This window comes from Apium graveolens, chromosome 6 (genome assembly GCF_009905375.1).
Source record: "Apium graveolens cultivar Ventura chromosome 6, ASM990537v1, whole genome shotgun sequence".
Taxonomy (NCBI): Eukaryota; Viridiplantae; Streptophyta; class Magnoliopsida; order Apiales; family Apiaceae; genus Apium; species Apium graveolens.
Genome location: NC_133652.1, coordinates 135,918,332 through 135,931,569, shown reverse-complemented (window position 1 = coordinate 135,931,569; position 13,238 = coordinate 135,918,332). Strand labels below are relative to the sequence as shown.

General features: G+C 33.3%; 2 protein-coding genes across 2 annotated transcripts; one reads left to right on the top strand and one right to left on the bottom strand.

Moving 5' to 3' along the window:
- The first annotated feature begins 797 nt into the window (after window positions 1-797).
- On the top strand, window positions 798-7,419 carry LOC141666710 (putative serine/threonine-protein kinase At1g09600). The gene is made up of 8 exons (XM_074472865.1): window positions 798-2,159; window positions 2,724-3,008; window positions 3,261-3,578; window positions 4,521-4,748; window positions 5,094-5,194; window positions 5,620-5,734; window positions 5,852-6,271; window positions 6,709-7,419. The coding sequence occupies exons 1-8, from the start codon at window positions 1,722-1,724 to the stop codon at window positions 6,913-6,915; spliced, it is 2,112 nt and encodes a 703-aa protein (XP_074328966.1). The 5' UTR covers window positions 798-1,721; the 3' UTR covers window positions 6,916-7,419.
- Window positions 7,420-8,221: 802 nt separating this feature from the next.
- On the bottom strand, window positions 8,222-9,699 carry LOC141668783 (metal tolerance protein 1-like). The gene has a single exon (XM_074475798.1). The coding sequence runs from the start codon at window positions 9,661-9,663 to the stop codon at window positions 8,317-8,319; it is 1,347 nt and encodes a 448-aa protein (XP_074331899.1). The 5' UTR covers window positions 9,664-9,699; the 3' UTR covers window positions 8,222-8,316.
- Between the last annotated feature and the right edge of the window lie 3,539 nt (window positions 9,700-13,238).

Sequence of the window (13,238 nt, the reverse complement as noted above, 5' to 3'; positions counted from 1 at the left end):
AAATCAAATCGAAAGATTAATTAATTAACATACCATGATTAAATCTCTAGGATATGAAATACAACTGGTCTGTGTTTGTAAGATAAGATTGAGGTCGTAGAATATGAAAGAGGGATTAGGGTTAGATTTTAAAGTTGAGCGTGAGGGGAAAAATATTTGACTACAGTACGTGGCTCTGTGACTTGACACGGTGGTGGTATAAATATATTTTATATTTTATGTATAATTTTATTATAATATATATAATAAATTATTCGGATCGGATCATTAACGGATCATATCGGCCTAAATCAATATCCGGTATTTATCGGATCGTTATCGTATCAGATTTGTTCGGATCAGATTTTTTTTAAGTGATTCATATTCGCTCTATTAGTTTTCGAATCATATCAATTTAGATTTCCGATCCATTGACAACCCTACATAAAATCTCCACCAATCAGAATAAGTCATACTTTTCTCAAAAATAGTTAGAGAATAATTAGTGTCTGGCACTAGATTTAATGTTATTTAAAATTTAAACAAGCTCCGTAACAACTCCATAACTCATGATTAAGACTTCAAAGACCCTCACCAACTCCAAAACTAGTCCTCCCCCACGTACAATATAAAACCAATCACAAACTAATACAACAATACCATTAATCATCATTAAAATACCATTAAAACAAAATCATTGATGACAAAAACAACAAAAATAAAAACAAACGCAACATTTCAACAAAAAAGCCATTAAATCTTATTTCATGGGCCCCATTAAAAATCTCTTAAACAAACACGTAGAATACAATACACCACTTTCTTCTCCTAATTGCCAAGTGCCATCACCAGATAAAACTACTATACCTAGCCTATACATACGTATTATTCTGCGGTGTTTATGCAGTGTGGACCCCATTGCTTCCTTCTCTCTCACGAGACGTCCATTTCTATCACTTTCTGTTCCTTCCCTTCTTTTACATTTGGCATTACTTACTGTAGAGATATAGATACATGTTTTTGTATGTATATATATAAAGAAAGGTGTTTTAGGTTTTGGGTGTGGATAATTACTGGTTTTTCGAGATTTTAGGGGAGCCCAGATCCGAAATTTTCTCCCTTTCTTTAAAATTAGGGTTGTTTTTTAACAACTCTATTTGAATTTTAGAGAAAAAGGGGGTTTTTTTATTTGCTGCCAACTGTCATTTTCCTGTGTGTTTTTGAGTTGGGTTGGATAAAAATCACTGATTTTTCAAGATTAGTTGTTGGGTTTTTCTGGGATCAGAGTTTGTGAATTTTGATTTGTTTTTTGGGTTTTTTTTGTTGCATCATATTGTAAAATTGTTGGTTTTTTATTTGTTTTTTTGGGATTTTTATCAATGTGGTTGAGGTTTGATGAGATTTTTGGACTTGGGGATATGGGTTGTTTATGAATTTATGTTTTGTGAAAACCCTTTTGGGTTTTTTGAATTTGGATTAGGTTTTTAATTTATATGTTTTTGGGCTGTTTGATTGGAAGTGTTGAATGTTATTGGATTAGGGGATAATTTAAAATTGATCTGTTTGGGGTGTCAAATTCGACCTTTGTTTACGTGCTAACGATTGTAAATCGTAGCGTTGAGGGAGGATTGTTGATCGTATTAGAAGGTTGATGTTAAAAGAGTTTTGGTAGAATTTTATAAGGGTTTAGTGGTGAATTGGTGAGGGTGATTTATAGAGTTTTGATATTGAGGAGAGGGGTTATGGGCTGCATTTGCTCAAAAGGCGGTTCTCCACATCCTCACAATATAGAGAAACAATCAAAGGTATCGAAGAAATCAGCTCAGAGGCTGATCAGTTCCTCTAGACAAGAAGATGTAGGTATGGAGGTTGATGGGAGTAGAAATGATGCCACCACACGGTTGATATCAACTGAGTTTGCGGAAGTTGCTACAGGAACCACACCAACTCCTGTGGTATATGAGAAACCAAAGACTCCTAATTTGTCAGACAGGCGACCGGGAGTTGATGTTGGAGTGAGTGGACAACGATCCAATATGTCGAGGATCTTAAGTATGCGGAATGGAGTTGATGGTGCACAAGTTGCTGCTGGATGGCCGTCTTGGCTTACTAATGTGGCTGGGGAAGCTATAAAGGGATGGATACCACGAAAGGCAGACTCATTTGAGAAATTAGACAAGGTTTGTGACTTTGACACCCAGCCCTTTTAGTTTCTGTGCGAGTATGCGATCATGACCACCATTTTTACATATTAGTATCAATCTGAGTTTATTAATAGATAATGTGAGATAATAATCTTCACTAGTTTTATGGTGCACAGAAGCAGATTCGTCATTTATGTTACTTCTAAGTAGTCAAAATTGCTTCTTGAGGTGTCTAGGTGATTCTCCTTAGAAGTTTAGTGTCAACTTGATGTATAATTTTGCGGGATATATTTAATTGTTATATTCATCAGTCACTGACTATAAAAGTTTTACACTAAGGTACTTGACAAACTTGAGGGTCGCATTTCACACCTACCATGCACAATTAATTTGATATCAATTCTAACATCTAAAATATGGGAAAAAATAAAACCTTTCACGTAAGTGCAGTAGATCAGTATAGCAGACACATGCTAGCCAGACTTTAGTTTAGTGGTTTCTGCTAGATTATGAGAAGGTCGAGTTTCCGTAAGCTGATATATTATTAGTTTGAATTTTCTGCCATTACTTCTGTAATTTGAAGAAACATGATATGCACAGATCGGACAAGGGACTTATAGCACCGTTTACAGAGCACATGACCTTGAAACTGGTAAAATTGTTGCGTTAAAGAAGGTGCGGTTTGTTAACATGGATCCGGAAAGTGTTCGTTTTATGGCAAGAGAAATTCTTATTCTGCGAAGGTTGGATCATCCAAACATCATGAAGCTTGAAGGTCTAGTCACTTCTAGGGTATCGGGCAGTTTATATCTTGTATTTGAGTACATGGAACATGATCTTACCGGGCTTGCAGCATCGCCGATGGTTAAATTTACTGAACCACAGGTGTGCTCATCTCCTTTGCCATTTGTCTTTTAAAACAGAATCTCTTTGATTATATTTTTAGACAAAGAACGTTTACTGTAAATGCAATAGATTGTTGATGAGTAATTATAGTCTGGAAGGTAGCATTAATCTACTAATAACATTTTTGTATGGTTTAGTCACTAAATTAATATCTGCTAGGCCCATGTAGCCTAAAGTTTTTTTTTATCTTTAATCATCTTCTTACATGAAGTATTCTGTTATTTTCCTCAGATCAAATGCTATATGCAGCAGCTGCTTCGTGGACTTGCACACTGCCATAGTCGTGGAATTCTACACCGTGACATCAAGGGTTCAAATTTACTCATTGGTAATAATGGTAATCTTAAGATTGCTGATTTTGGATTGGCAAACTTCTATAACGCCAATAAAAGGCAGCCGCTAACAAGTCGTGTCATTACCTTGTGGTATCGGCCTCCTGAGCTTTTGCTTGGTGCAACAAATTATGGTGTAGCTGTAGATTTGTGGAGTGCTGGTTGCATTCTTGCAGAGCTATATGCCGGGAAACCTATAATGCCTGGAAGAACAGAGGTACTTCTTTAGCCATGAACTGAAGTGACTTTACTCTAGTAACGTCAGTTAATAAAATGATATGTTCTTGTATCCATTTGAAAACATAATCAGTTGAGTTCCCCGTACCATGTCATGCTTTAGTAACATTTTTTTGTATATTATTTTTTTTTAAAAAATATATTTTTTAATGTTTGTCGGATGGAATAAAATAAAACTAAAATTAGTACCTCATACCCCCTTTCAGTTTTCATACCCACCTTCCATCTAGGGTATCAAAAACCCATACTTTGTGGGTTTGAGGTATGGGTTTGACAATGAAAGAAATTGAACCAAACATGAGGTATGGGTTTTGTTCTATCTAAACCCATACCTAATTCCTACCAAACGACCCCTTAAAGAACCCAGAATCAATGATTGTCCTTTTCCACTTTGCATATAATTGTTCACCCCACAGTTGTCGAAGTGGGAAAAACTATCACGCTTACTTTCTACCAGTGACCCATTTATACTACTCTGAGCCATTCCACCTTAAATTCTTCTTTAATGACTATATACTAATTCTGACATTTTCCGAAACTTGCATCCTTGTTTATCTTTTAATTAATTGTAGTTCATTGGTTATCACTACTTAAGGCATTTAGTGCGGAACTTATAATACCTGGGGTGTTTGAAAATAAATATTTCTATTTTAATTGACCTTACAAATCTTAAAAAAAATAGTCTTAAATTTCTTAAGTAGTCCCATTTCACCCTTTCTTCTGCAAATAGATATAGTAATAGCATAGACTAGTCACATCTTTTACATTGTGTGCAAGAGTGCTTACCTTCAGGTTTTCTTATTTAACATTTCTAGTCTTATTTTGTTTTGTTCTTTGTTGAAATGTTAATTTTGATAGTTTCACAACAAAGGTAAACTGAATTAGATGGAAATCTGATATGCTTTTGTTTCACCCACTGCAGGTAGAACAACTGCATAAAATTTTTAAACTGTGTGGTTCACCGTCTGAAGAGTATTGGCAAAAATCGAAATTGCCTCATGCAACAATTTTCAGACCTCAACATCCATACGAGCGTTGTTTTGCTGTTACATACAAAGATTTCCCTCCTCCAGCTCTATCACTTTTGGATACCCTCCTTGCAGTAGAACCAGATTGCCGTGGATCAACTTCTTCTGCACTTCAAAGTGAGGTATATCTATCGTTTCATCTACTTATTTATTTGGCATATCTCTAATTTATATTTAATGTGTTTTTAATAATAATACTAGTTTTTAATTTCTATTACTTCTGTCTTCTTATAAAACTTTTTGTAGATGCAAGTATTTCTGCTATGAATTATATTGCTCTTTTGGTTTACTTGAGTTCTTATTAGTAAGAAGACTGTGACCCTGCCACCGTATAGTGTCTTCCCAAATGGACTTTTCCTGTACTGTGACTGGGACCTAATATTAATATATAACATGATCATCTTGATATATTTTTATTGGTATTTCGTTTAAATATGATCATAAACTGGTTCTTTTTTCTTTTGTAGTATTTTACAACTAAGCCTCTTCCATGTGATCCATCAACTTTGCCCAAGTACCCACCAAGCAAGGAATTTGATATGAAACTTCGAGATGAGGAGGCAAGAAGGTATACAAAATTGGCTGCATTTTTATTTATAAAATCTCGTTCATATTCGTGATATATGAATGCTTGGTTCAGTCTTCAGATTGGTTATAAATATGCATGATGGAATGTTAACTACATATGCAGTTGTATAAGTATTTCTTGTGCTTTAATAGGCAGAAAATTTTATGTGTGCGCCATTACCTGTGAGTTGTATGGTTCTTGAGTAGAAACACCTGTTACTTTTGGTTTCTGGAATTCGTTGCTTTCTTCGTAGAGACACTTTCCCTAGACAAACTTCGATGTTTGAGTTCCTGTATTAGATTATTAAGAATTGTCAACGGTTGCTATATGCTCAGGAACAGTTCCCTTGACAAACCTTAATTATATTTTCCAGCAGGTATTCATTAAATGTGTTATTAAATTTTAACATGTGTTTATTGATCCAGGAAAAAAACAGCTGGTGGAAGTAAAGGACGTGGGCATGAATCAAAAAGGGAAAATAGAGAATCCAAAGCAATGGCGCTTCCTAATGCTAATGCGGAGTTGCAGGCGTCAATCCATGTAAATATTGAACTCATTCATGTCTGCATGCTGCGAAATAATCACTGTCTACAGCAACTGTATTTTACTTTAATCTCAATGTTTATAAACTGATAGTGACTATATTCTCGCATTCAGAAGCGACAAGGTCGAACAACCCCTTCAAGCACCAGCGAATCATACAATCGTGAAGGGGATAGTTGTTCTGGCTTCCATACTAAAGGCCCACTACAACATGGCTATCATCATGGTAGAGTAATGAACTTGGATTCTGTTGGTTCTTCCAGACACGAAGCAGAGTTCAAGAGCCAAAGATCTTATAGACCTCATGGAGCTGCAGCATCACAGCTGTCTCAGTTTTCTAATTCAGTAGCCGGTCATGGAAGTTCAAGACTTGATCTTAGCAAAGATAATAGTGCTTCTTCAAAGTGGTCAGAGGAACGCCCTAATGTTAGATATAACAACTTCAATGATTCTGATTTGTCACATCATTTGTTGGATAAACCAAATTCTTCATACAGAAAGGATGAGGTAATACCTCAGAAGGGGACCACAGCGGTAAATGTTCTTTTCGAAATCTTATCATTTTCTTTCACTACAGACTTGCCAATAAACAATATTATAAGCTAATCTAAAATGCACCATAGATGTATCTGTTTGATTGTTTGTCTGTTGTCATCAATGAGATTAATGGTGAACTTTATATATTTAAGTGGGTAAAACACAAGGGACATGAATTTTGGAAAGAGTTTTATCTTTTCTAAAGAGTTTTAAATTGACTTCATGTCCTTATGTTTCAAACACTTGAGATATCAGGCATGCGTCTTGATGTCTTTAGTGTTTGCATGCCTGATATCTCAAGTGTTTGGAACATGTGCACATAGCTGAACACGTCTGGCATGCAAAGATTGAAACATTTTATGTGAATACTGGACATTATAGCTTTATTTTGCGCTTACATATTGAGTTCAGTATCATTTTGACTCTTGCTTTAGGGTTTTGTTCCAAGAAAGAGCCGGATCCATTACTCAGGACCATTGCTTACTGCTGGTGGGAACATTGAAGAGATGCTCAAAGAGCATGAAAGGCAAATTCAAAACGCGGTTCGCAAAGCTATTCTTGACAAGACCAAGAAGAAAAACGGATACACTCAAAATGGACAAACAGAACCTATAATACAGTATGGAGCATATGCACGATAGCCCTTAAACTGATATGCATTTATTCTTATAGTTTTAATGGCATCTCGATCACAAAATGGCGATTCTCAGGAGGCACTTGACAGATTTCATGAGACTAAAGTGACTTGGGGTTCCTGGGTAGTCGTGTGGGGTTGACTGCATATCTTATAATAATATAACATCTGAGACATACTTTGGGGTGCCAAGTTTCAGAAATCATGAATTTAAAGATCAAATCATCCTTTGCCATCAACTGATATTTTACTGGTGGTTGTAAGAGATTGACACAGCGGGAAAATGTCTTATAGAGGCGGTGTTTGGTTGGTAGAGACAACTAACTGGGGGGTGTTTGGTTGGTAGCGATAACTAACTGTATAGCTTAAGCTTGTTTCAGCAAATCAACAAGTTCATCTCATTATGTAAAGATTAAATTGATTTTCCAGTTACAAGTAGATACATACATGGAACAACTTGCAATTAGCATGAAATCATGCATAGCAGAATATATATCGTCAATTGTGTCCAGTTACGAACTGCTCAGTATAATTCCGTGTTCAGAAATCAGGTTTATTTCATGTGAAGGGACTTGAAGGGTGTACTAAGGACGAATGACTATGTTATAGCCATTTGTAAGTCCCAGTATCACTTTTTTGCAGACATCAAGCTAATCCGAAGTCGAAAATCAGAAAGTTTTGATGATAACAGTAGGATGGGGGAAAACAATAGCAATTGGGGTCACATTTGATGTTTGATCAGAACTTTTTGCCAAGCAAAATGTAAGTCCCTAGTGGTTTTTTTGGACAAGATGATGTATGATCACATTATAATGGCAGCGGAAAGCAAATGAGGTTAAACTATGATAATGGAGCTTGGCTTTGTAGCAGTGGTGCTGGCAATGTGTTCTGACTCAGACTGTCGTTTCTGTCTGAAAACTTCAAATGAATAAATTCTCTTCGCTGTTGGTGCTCTCAGAAAACAAGTCATAATTACCTCTATTCCATTTTAAAAGCATAAAAAACCAACTAAGAGGAGGCAAACCTACAATAATTATTATTAATTTAATTCTAAGCATACAATTTCTTATAATTTTTTTGTAACAGAATAGTGATGTTTAAAAAAATTCATTACCTACAAAGAAAATACATATTTCACCATGAAATACATCCAATTTTTTTTCCTAATATATAAATCAAGACATGCATATATGAAACAAGAATAGTCCGATTAGGAACAAAAAAAAAAGTAAAAATGATTTCTCTTGAGACGAAACATTGTTACTGGACATCTTAGATATTATTGTTATGTTATAGCACCAAAAGCAAAAAAACTCAATTCCAAAAACGTAACATACTCAAATATCCAACTTAAAATACAATCTTTGAAAGTAATCGGAAACAAAAAACAAGTAACTAAGAGCAATATTCATCCCTCTTCAATTTGTATAGTTACATGTTGAATTCCGTATGTTGATTGACAGTAATCCGTAAGTTTATGAATAGTTTCGTTTAAACTAACTCCAGCCTCAGCTATTACATGACAGGCTAAAACAGTTTTCCCAACTGTTAGTGTCCAAACATGCATATCATGAACATCTTTGATTCCTTCCATACATTTAAGCTCGTTTTTTAAACGATCAACATCAATCTCACTTGGTGTACTCTCTAACAATATACAATATATATTTCTAAGCATGGGTATAGTAGTACTTATAGCCACTAATGCAAAGACGAGTGTACAGATTAGATCAACCACTAACCAGTTTGGTTTGGCCCATATAATAACTCCAGCAATCATGACCCCAATGGTTTGAATCAGGTCGGTAAAAACATGCAAGTATGCCCCTTGGATGTTAATATTCAGTTTTCTGCTCTTCAATGTTGATTTTGGCACCAGACCAGTGATCTCTTCTTCAGTCCATTCGCATAATTCAACTCCATGCTGATCATATCCATTCTCATTGTTGGTACAATGAGTGTGATCAAGATCAATAGGGCAACTATGATCATAATCGGGACTGACACTGCAACCTTGAACGCATTCTTGGCTGTTACTGAGAGTGTGACCATGATCATCGTAACTGCGAGAATGACTATGGCCATGGCCTTCATCATGACTGTGATTGTGGATATGACCATGGTTGTGAGTGTTAGTATGGCTGTGACCATGGTCGTGACTGTGATGGTGACCATGGTCGTGACCATGATCGTGACCATGACCAAGCCAGAGCACCATTATAAGGTTAATCACACAACCGAATGTAGCAACTATAAACATGAGTTTGCCATTTACCGGTTCATTTTTGTGAAACAATCTATCACCTGCAGCATATACCAAGGTCCCAGATATGAGCCATATAAGCTCAACAGATAAGAACGCCCCCAACACTTCAAGACGGTGGAAACCAAAAGACTGCTGCGAAGTCGCCTCCCATCCAGACGCCCAGACAGAAAAAAGAGAAATTGAGAATCCGGCAATGTCACTTAGCAGATGGGCTGCATCAGTAAGCACTGCAAGGCTATTGGATTTTAGACCTCCAACAATCTCTATCGCCATGACAATAAGATAAAAGAATATAAGTCTGCAAAGTTTAGCTGCAGACTTTGATCTTTCTTCTGCATTGGACAAACTGAACTCCGCCTTTAAGAAAGAGCAGACGATGCACGATAATGGGAGTGGCTTAGAGGACACTTTTGTTCCTTCAGATCCTTTTGGCGATTCATCAACTTTTAGTTGGTGTTCTTCTGTAGTGGGAACTATATGGTGTTCCATCTGCAAAATTTAGCGACAGCATATAATAAGTTGAAAATACCCAAGAAGGCATATAATAAATTGATATAAACAGCATCTTTAGGTACCAAATAAACAAATACCATCATATTTCAAGCTCATCACTTAAATAAATAAAATTTCTCATAAACGCTAGAAAACACAGTTTATGATCATCATCATTCATCATTTAAAACAAGAATAAAACAAGTATATATTATGATAAGGATTTTAGGAAGTAATTTCCAAATTCGAGAAGAAAGCTTCAAACACATTTCAAAACCTAAGCATAAAATATACTGATAAAAGCCATCAATAATTCAAGAAGAACAACACAACTCTAAACCTGACAAAAAAAACAACACAACTCTAAAGGCCAAAAAGAGATTAATTAAAAAATAAACAATACATATAATGAAAGAATAAATGAAGAAGGAGTAATACCTGAAAGTTGAGAATGAAGAAAAGGGGTTGTATATAAATGGGTATGTGTATATAGCTGCTGCAAGACAACCCTCCCCTTCTATTTATAGCTGCTGCAAGACAACCCTCCCCTTCTATTTATATATAGGATTCAAAGAAATCTTGTGTATCCGTTAATATTCCATAGTAAAAAAGATACTCTTGTTGATATTCCATTCCATCAATAAGTTGGTCAATTTAGTTTTTTAATTCTATTTTTTTTTTTTGCAATAATTGCATGTGTGGTTTAATGGAGGTGGACATTTTTAATACAATATTAGGACAAACAACAAGAGAGAACGTTGTTGTGGTTGTGGACTGGAGCCACATTCGGACAGTGAAAATGATCATATGATATTTATACACACAAATTAAATATTCCCAATTACTTGGTAAATCAGTTTGCTGCAATTAAGCCATAAAAATTGATGCGTCTTCAATCAAGTAAATTGTACTGTAACCAATTAATTTAACAAGCCATTAAATGTTCGTGATGCTGCCGTTTCGTATTTAATAAAAACTAGCATACAAACTCGTGCGAGTCACGGACCTGTATTTATATCAAAATATTATTTCGAACGAAATTGTGCTTATAAAAAAATATTTTTTGAATGTGATAAATGATTCTTTTAACTTCATTTTATATTCATACATCAATTACGTAATAATGAATAATATGTCTTTATAAATTTAATTACATTTCATAAAAAAGTTAAATAAATAAATATGCAATAAAATTGAGATGATATAAAGGTCATCATTGTATTGTCTTTTTTTTCTTTTCGTACATATAGATAACTTAAGTGGTGAAAACTTATTTTTATCGTAAAGTTCAATTCTCGCAATACTTAGTTTAAGGTATATAAACCTAATTATTAAAAAAGTTAAAACTACATTATTTTAACAAAAATATTTGTAATTTGTTTAAAGTGATTTGCATCGGGTCACTTCGGGGTCCAGAAAATGTTATCCCCGAATCCACCTGGCACCCCGAAGAGAGATTCTTTTCCTTTCCGATACTCACCTGAATAGGGAATCCCGCGGGAATTTTGGATATAATTAAAAATAATAATTTTATATTTTGAATAAGTTTTTTTTTCAAAAAACACAGTCTACTAATTCGTATTATACAAAAAAATTAATAATATCTCATATTTTTTACATCAAATCATATTAAATTTGATTTACAATATAAATAAATGACAAATTAAAAAATATTTTAAATTCTAATGTAAAAAAATTAATTAACATAATTTTAGATTATTTTGAAAATAATATAATATTTGAAATTATTTTTTATAATAATTAATTTAATATATAAATTGTTATTATATATATACATATAATCGGGGTCAGGAAAATGGGGCGGGGAGACACTAATCCTGAACTAAACCCCGATCCCCGAAATTTGTTAATAATTCGTCTCACTTATCAATTGTTAACACTTAGGTTGACTAAGTGGATTTATATATGTGAAATGAGTAAAACAAATTGGAAAACAATGGGTAAATGAATAAAAGTTTAAGACATTTTAATATTTATAAAAAAATAATGTCTCTTAAAAAAATAATAACAAATGAAGTACCCTCAAAAAAATATCATGAAAAGAAATATATAAAATTTTTAAATTGTGGATGTAAAAATAAATATTGTCTAATTTAATAAAACCTTCAGCACTAATTTTCTTATTTTGGAAATATACTTTATAATAAATAATAAAATGTACTACATTTAATATATTATTTATACTAAATCATATTTTAATATTTTAATATTTTGTTACTGCAGGACTAATCCAAATTATTGTTCCAAAACTCGAGCATTTTAGCCAAGATATCGACCGAGTACACATAATCAAACTTATTCACGGGTTAATTTTTCATTAGTCGAATAAAATTCGATTTCGAGTCTAACTCAGATCAAACTTATACCTACTCGGATTAAAAATTAAGAAGTTTAATATGAATAAAAGGTAAAAAAATTTTAAACCAACAAGAATATAATAAACCCTTTCACATAAATATATTTTTTTATCTGAGTTCTCATTCCATGTACTCCCAGATTAAACCGAATATTTTTGACTCGATAAACACACAAGTCAAACTAAATTAAACGGAATTATGATTTTTAAAAATAAATCCAAAAAAGTATAAAATATATTTAATTTTATGATATAATATATATATATATATATCATAACAATTACAACATAATTGATAAATAATTGATATGTGTCTGTGCGCGCGTGTGCGTCTAATTACAAAATTTAAATTACAGCTATATAATTGTATAAACTATCATTTCATTTACTGAAAAGTTAAAATTTAAAAGGAGAAATTTAAATTTTCTAATAAAATCAAAATTTATATAGCACACGCACGTGATTCTTGATATCAACACAATTTCAATACATTTTTTGCTTAAATAACAAAGTGGCGACATTTTTGAAATTTTAGAATAAAACTACAAAAACTAAAAAAGCGGTGTCATATAAATTATATAAACCGACATTTTATTTACTCAAAAGTTAAATTTTAAAAAAATAGAATTTGATAAAAGGAGATGGAGTAGTTTATTTAATAATAATTTTAATTTTCACTGAAAAAGTTACGTAACATTATGGCAGTTACATGAAATTGGCGAGTAGGAGGGAAGAAGTTCGATTCATGTTCGATAACCAAATTCTTCTAATTTTTAACAAAATATTGTGCAAGGATGGCGCTTTTATAATTTTTCAACACAAAAGGAAAAAATGGTGATTTCGCACCCATTAAAATGGCTCTTGGAGATGGCTTAATGAATTAGTTTTTAAAGTTAACTTTTTATTATATTTTATTTTTTTATCAGAATACTCATTCCAATCACTCCCGGATAAAATCAAAAAAATTTGAGCATGATGACAGTTACATGAAATTTGTGAGCAGGAGGGAAGAGGTTCGATTCATATTCGATAACCAAATTCTTCTGATTTTTAACAAAAAATTGTGCAAGGATGGCGCTTTTATAATTTTTCAATACAAAAGGAAAAAAAATGGTGATTTCGCACCCATTAAAATGGCTCTTGGAGATGACTTAATGAATTAGTTTTTAAAGTTAACTTTTTATTATATTTTATT

Coding starts and splice junctions, on each gene's coding strand:
- LOC141666710 (XM_074472865.1), top strand. CDS start 1,722: ATGGGCTGCATTTGCTCAAAAGGCGGTTCTCCACATCCTCACAATATA. Junction 2,160..2,723: donor CATTTGAGAAATTAGACAAG/GTTTGTGACTTT, acceptor TGATATGCACAG/ATCGGACAAGGGACTTATAG. Junction 6,272..6,708: donor CTCAGAAGGGGACCACAGCG/GTAAATGTTCTT, acceptor CTCTTGCTTTAG/GGTTTTGTTCCAAGAAAGAG.
- LOC141668783 (XM_074475798.1), bottom strand. CDS start 9,663: ATGGAACACCATATAGTTCCCACTACAGAAGAACACCAACTAAAAGTT.